This window comes from Cucurbita moschata, unplaced genomic scaffold (genome assembly GCF_002738365.1).
Source record: "Cucurbita moschata cultivar Rifu unplaced genomic scaffold, Cmos_1.0 Cmo_Scf00034, whole genome shotgun sequence".
Taxonomy (NCBI): domain Eukaryota; kingdom Viridiplantae; phylum Streptophyta; class Magnoliopsida; order Cucurbitales; family Cucurbitaceae; genus Cucurbita; species Cucurbita moschata.
In genome coordinates, this window is record NW_019268550.1 from 1,986,622 (window position 1) to 1,993,275 (window position 6,654).

The 6,654-nt window shown below is 36.4% G+C and overlaps 1 protein-coding gene and 1 pseudogene across 3 annotated transcripts in view; one reads left to right on the top strand and one right to left on the bottom strand.

Moving 5' to 3' along the window:
• Positions 1-930: 930 nt before the first annotated feature.
• Positions 931-2,181, top strand: LOC111430633 (annotated as a pseudogene).
• A 47-nt stretch (positions 2,182-2,228) lies between these two features.
• The window catches only part of LOC111430631 (probable magnesium transporter NIPA4), a 7,416-nt gene continuing 2,990 nt past the window's right edge, over positions 2,229-6,654 (bottom strand). Inside the window, exons 5-10 of one of the 3 annotated variants that reach the window (XR_002708346.1) lie at positions 6,047-6,174; positions 5,793-5,930; positions 3,802-3,894; positions 3,314-3,419; positions 2,535-2,900; positions 2,229-2,352 (exon numbers count right to left, since the gene is read on the bottom strand). Coding sequence is in view for 2 of the 3 variants with exons in the window: in XM_023066953.1 (XP_022922721.1) it covers positions 2,791-2,900; positions 3,314-3,419; positions 3,802-3,894; positions 5,793-5,930; positions 6,047-6,174 (575 nt within the window). In the remaining variant the exon portion in view is untranslated. Of the gene's footprint in view, positions 2,353-2,421; positions 2,901-3,313; positions 3,420-3,503; positions 3,600-3,801; positions 3,895-5,792; positions 5,931-6,046; positions 6,175-6,654 lie in introns of those variants that run through there. The other 2 variants (XM_023066953.1, XM_023066954.1) reach the window with 2 other exon arrangements.

Genomic DNA, 6,654 nt, shown 5'->3' on the forward strand with positions numbered 1-6,654 from the left:
TTTTTTTTTTTTTTTTTTTTTTGTTTCATCCAAAAAATTCACTCTCTTCTGTGCTGTTTGGACAGACATTCAGTACCTGTAATGCATTATGGTGAGAAATAACTTATGTGATTTCCAATGAAATCCTTGATTTACTCATGGAATGCTTCCTACACTCTCTTCTATTGAACAAAAAAAGAAAAAACGTTTGATCTAATAGATGATATTGAATAAATATTGTTCGGTCTAGGTCCTCTTAGATGCAAAATCTAAATTTTAAGAATTTTTTCGTAACGATTCTTTCGTAGGATTTGGGATTGTCTTTCAGCGACATGATCATGTTACTTCTTCCTTCTAATAGTGAAGACTATTCCCCATGGACGACACACCATGTCTCTTGCAAACTAGACATCACACTCCTAGTAGACAAGATAAAATACCCCTCACCTCGACACTTTTGTACTGCAGTGCAGTGCTCGACCATCTTGTCGCCCAGTCCTCCTCACAGGTAGCTCTTTGCCCAGCCACCTTCATTAATTTCTTAAAGTACTTCCATATAATTCTGTATGTGTAGCTAACCATCGCAACGTCAGTTTGAACAACTTGACAACCTAATCCAATCTAACTTGAGAATAAAGGTTGGGTTAAGTTGGGTTGTAATATATTTCAAGTTACTTGAATTGCTAACTCAACTAACCCGAAATTATGGGTTGGTCCAAAAAAATTTCTCAACCAAACTCGTGTAGACTCCTAGAGATATCACAAAAATATATGTTAACTTGTTAGTTTAGGTGGTAGATGCCTCAATAGTTAAGCTAAAAAGTGTTTTATCAATTTAATTTAAAAAAATTATTTTATAAAGTAGCCAAGATCTCCACGTGGCTTTTTCTGGAGTATTATTATTATTATTATTATTATTTTTCAATTCATATATAATAATTTGTTGGACATCGCGAGAGAAGGAGAGAGAGATGGAGAAATGCCTCAACCGAGCAAAGAACCCTGCAAGGAGGAGGCGTGCGACATTCAAGCTTGTTTCTCCAAAGCTATTGTTCTTCCTCACAAGTAAGTTTAGGTTAAGATTTTTCTTTGAGTTTGTTTCCCGAGGAATCTGCGACGAAAGAATCTCACGTTTTTAGGCTGTTCGTCGATGTTTGATGTTGTTCGTTTGTGTCATTTGCATGAATCGGAGGATCGAAGGATTGGATTCGAATATCTTTTTTTTTCTTTTCTGTTTTACTGTATCTCTTAACGAAGAACTCTGGAATGCTATATTATATTCTTTCTGTTTTGTGCTTAGTGTTTTTTCTTGCCTTTTGAGTTATCAATAATCTGCTTTATCCGAGGGATCGAACAAAACATGAATCAAGCAAGAAAACAGAAAAGCTTTCCGGTTTGATTCCTCGATGTGGTAAAACATTTGGTTTTATAATTATGATCTGTTTTCTTTCCTCCTCATGCTTGGTTCATTGACCGGCGTACTTGGACCAAGTATTGTAATCCTTGATTTGGGAATTTTCGGATAGCTTACTGAGGTCTGTATCTGTGCGTAAGAGTTTTGTATAATTTTTGTTGATTTGAACTATCTTTCATTCGTTTTTGGAAATTGAGATGTGTTTCCATGTATTTCTAATATGATATTTAGAGATAAAGCTTATTCTCCATGTTCCGAAGATCAATCTTCTTTTTTTGACCAATAGGTTGCTCAGTCACGAATGATGTCTTCATGATTAGAATTGAAGGAAAGCTTTTCTGTTAAGTTATGGTTTCGTATGAACTATTTAATTCTCATCCAGCTCGTGTATATTCTACTCAGCTACTGCAGGTAAGTTGGGGCCATTCAGCTATTGCAGCATTGCTGTGAGAACTGTGATTACAAATCAATACATTGTGATCCGTTTCTGACCTCTTAAAGCAAATGCCAAAAAGCCAAGAACCCAGAAATCTTGATTCAAAACAAGTCAGATGCAATTTAATCTAAATGACACACCACATTAGTGTTGCTGTTAACTCGAGGCAACAATGCAGGAAGCTGAATAGGCACCAAAGGGACCAAATTTTTTTATGGATCAATCGAGAGCCAATGAAATCACCATTTCTTTACAAATCCAGCACCTAGTAATCCTTCCTAAAAATGCTTTAGTTCTTTTTCTCCATGTTGAACCATGATACAGATTAACGACTAATCTTGGCTCTGTTTCAGTTCTACTTTCAATTACTGGAAAGAATCCATTAAACAACTTGGAGGATTGCAACAAAGGAAAGACTTACGTTTTAGATATACCAAAGCTTAGAAACAAAGGGAAATTACAATCACCTTGAGCTCTTGAGTTTAGGTTAAACTAGTCATACCCCACTCCTCAAAAGTGCTACCTGCTTGATACAACATCACGAACCCATATTTAAAATGTGAATGAAGAAGAAAACCAAGGCAATTTTCAAAACACTAGGAATGAAAATGGCTGAATAGACGGTCTAAGAACAGCTATATCCGTGCATTTTAGAAAGAGACTGAGCGAGTTCTGATATGTCGGGGGAGAGGCAATATGTATTACCAATTGATGAAAAAGAATTCTGTTGGCTTGCATCTTTCATATGGGATTTGTGCGAGGTCACAAGATCTTGTGTACAAAGGCAATATGCATTACCCCCATTGTCAAGTCTAGGGAGACAGAATGGGAAGTGAAAGAAAATTCTCACCTTTCTATCTTTACTTATATCCAAAAAGGAACATCTAGGGGGGTAGAAACTTGTGATAGAATACAAGTTGATGTCGACATGAAACCTGAACATGCTCATACTTTCAAAGGATCAAGGCAACCTCGAGGATTCTTGTCGTCTGAGAGGAATGCCTTCTCCACCACTAAACCCATCCTCTTCGGCATGCTTAGAGAGACGTATCGATAAGCTCGCCGATGGACCTGTACCAGTTTTGCAAAGTTATGGAATAGATTCAACATTTGTGAAAAATGATATATACAGCTATGATCAATGTACTAATAATGACAGTTTGTTTTCGTATACATGTAACCCGGTATAGACTACTATTGATAGGGATGGGGGAATCCCAAGTGTTCGAGATGTTTGTTTTACGTGTCAGGATGAAAACTTAATAATTAAAACCCCTTATGATCTCCTAGTGCTGGCTTTGAGTGGACAAAGCCTCTAAGGAAATGAGTGAGGGAGGGCCGTTAAATGAGACTTCTGGATACTCAGCTATCCAAACAACAAGAATGGGGGAGGGTATAGTGTGTCTACCTAAGCTATAAATAAACAAAGATGAAAAAAAAAAGGACCAAATTGAAAATGACAGCATAATTTTAAGGAGGCATACCATCAGCCATGTCCTTTGTTTTGTGAAGAAGAAAAGTTCCTGAAAGAATGGTTACAAATCCACACATCTCCGTTACAACCTGCGTTGGGCTCTGCCTGTCCCAGTCCTGAAAGAAGTAATTCAAAAGATGTTGAAAAATACCTACCATTTAAATATGTGGAGGCAATAATCTAAGAGAGAGAGAGAGAGAGAGAGAGAGAGAGAGAGAGAGAGATATCCGTTTAAATATGAAGAACACCTAGCTAGAACGTAACAATGTACTGTGGCTTCTAGATCCATCTATAAACCAGAACAAAAAACACCATGACTCAGAACCAGACAAAGCAAGAAAGCAAGGATATACATGCATGCAAATCTCTGAACATTTCTCATTGATAAGATCCCATGATGTAGTGTGCTATGAATATATTTTTTTTAAACAGATCAAAATATGTTCGATCACTTTGTACACGTTTAAAGAAACCACAATCAGCAGTCGTCGGGTATACCTTAAACATTATCACACTGGCCAAAATGGTAAATGATGTGAACATAACGTAGTATATCGGTGATACAACAGCTGTATTAAAAGTGTCGAGTGCCTGCCAACATAGAGAGGAGAAATATGTTGGCTAGATGAGATCATATAAAAAAGGTATATATTCTTTAAAACGATTGAAAATATACATTCATAAGAAAACATAAGTTCAATCAAGAATACCCAAATATATAAACTAGCACCAACACATCCAATCTCATACATAAAAATGGTAAATATATATATATATATATATATATATATATATATATGCAACTTCTTTTTGCTTGTCTACCAGCGAATTGGATTACGTAAATTCTCTCCCATTGTCACTAATGTCTATAACAGAGTAATAAGAAAGATCTACAAAGAGTGTACTATTTGGAAGCTAGGCCAATCACCCTTTTCCAAATAAGGACATCCATAAGGTAGGAGTCCACGCAACTATCTTGACTTGCTCAACGTCTTTCGCGTCAAGTTTGCCTCATAAGGACCTGAAAATGTCAATCCAATAAATTTTCACATTTCACTTGAAAGGATTCCTGCGCAAAGTCTGGATAAGTCTCTCTCTAACAACTCTTGGGAAGCACTGTTGAATTTCAAAGATGTTTAGGGTAGTCACCACCAACTTGGCACGAAAGCACATTGAGAGCCAGACAATATCTGCAGGCTTGGGTTGTCACAAATGGTATAGAGCCAGACATCGGGTGGTGTGCCAGTGAGGATGTTGGGCCCTCAAAAGGGGTGGATTGTGAGATCCCACATCGGTTGGAGAGGGGACCGAAGCATTTTTTATAACGGTATGGAAACCTATCCTTAGCAGACGCATTTTAAAGCCTTGAGGGGAAGCCCAGGAGGAAAAGTCCAAAAAGGAAAATATCTACAAGTGGTGGGCTTGGATTGGGCTGTTACAGAGTATAAGTGATCCAAGGTTCCACTCACACTTTCGCAAAGGATGCACCAGCTAGGAGATATTGAGATGTTTGTCTGGATAGGCTTTCCGCAGTGTCTCATTTGTGAGGTCTGCTTTCCTGCTTTCCCGCATATAGATCAGATGAAGAAGTTGATTTTTTGAGGCACTCTTGGTTCCAAAATGCTTTCCTCAAGTCTTTTCCAATTACCAAAACAGTGAAACCTCTCTTCCCTTGAGATGAAGGAAAGTACAAAAACCCAATACCACAATAAATCAAAGGAAAAAACAAACGAAAAGCACAAATGAAAAAAGGAAGAGCAAATGCACTTAATAACCACGAGGAATCAAAAGAGACAAAATTCCTTAAACAATGGAGACGTCAACCCTGCACCAATTCCTTCATATAACTTTGAACAACCCACATCCTTCCGAACTCATGAAATAACAAAACAAACTGAAAGAACTAAACAAAACCTACATTGAAAGTTCTTCATTTTGACAGCACAACGCTTGCCACTGCCACAGTAGTCTCATCAGTATTGACATTGATCCCTCCAAGTATCAAGGTTCACTGATGAAATGTTCTTGCTTCAAATGATCTTTCTTGGTGTTTTCTTTAGTAAGAACACTTGTGTTTTATGATATCTTCATGAATCACTTTAAGGGTTCACACCCTTCTATTATCTGTGGATGGATTTGGCAAAGTCATTCATCTATCACTCAAGGTTCCTTTTTTCTTGCTCATTGACAATCGGGACCTAGTAATTTCTGCTTTATAGCTACCCTTGGGTTACTTCACCTCTTACATTCTGTTATTTCAATCGCAGAACCCCCCCAAGAAAGAAAAAGAGCTATCATAGAGAGATTCCAGTGAATCTCTCTCTCTCTCTCTATATATATATATGTATGTATGCATGCATGCATTTAAAAAGACTCCGGAGATCAAATTATGAACTTATGGACCACAAAAATACTATCATATAAGGATACAGGGAGTAATGCTAAATTTGTTTCTAAAAAGATTAAAACCATAAATGAGCACTACTTACCTTGTTTAAATAATTCATTTGCGTAAGCACACAAGTGATCACAACTAGAGTAAATATCCAGGTTTGAGGATATATTAGCTGGTTCATTCCTGATAATGTTAGCTTCAAGGCAATTCCTATTGCTTTCACACTCATGACCTGTCATTAGATATTCAATTACAATATCACTTGAAGAGAAGGAAAAATTAGAAATTAAAAATTGCAGATAACTTCTAAAATTATAAAGATAACGGGGATGCAAGATCGATACATACCGACAAAGATCCTACAAGGGAACAAACACCAATGTAAACCATAATGTGAGTCTGGCCATATTGTGGTATAAAGTGGAATATAAGTATAAACACAGCTGTCATGACCAAAGCTGCATATAATAGAAAGGCTGCCAAATAAAAGTTCGTTATTATTACCAATATGTTAGTTAAATCAAATAAGTAACTGGATTTTAAACATCATTCCCAGAGAACCAAGATATAGATATGAAAAACAAGGTTTAAAGTTTTTCTCTCAATTCATATCACCCATATATTGTGAGCTTTAACAGTTAAGAAGAGGCTGCTAAAAAGGGTGAAGTAAGCAGTCCTTTACTTGTATATAGTTTTTTATGGAAGTCTTATACTTTATTGTGGAGACACCAAGTAAGGTCTACTCGTTTAATGGGGGAAGTTAAAAAGCTTATGGTTACACTGGTGATAAAAAAAAAAAAAAAAAAAGAACTTGCCAACAGTTCTCTGCTTTCTCACAGACTACATACACTAGAATGCAGGTAGTTTCTGAACGTTTAATAATTTCAAGAGCACAATTCCAAGCAAAAAAAAAAAAAAAAAAAAAAAAAAAAAAAAAAAAAAAAAAAAAAAAAAAA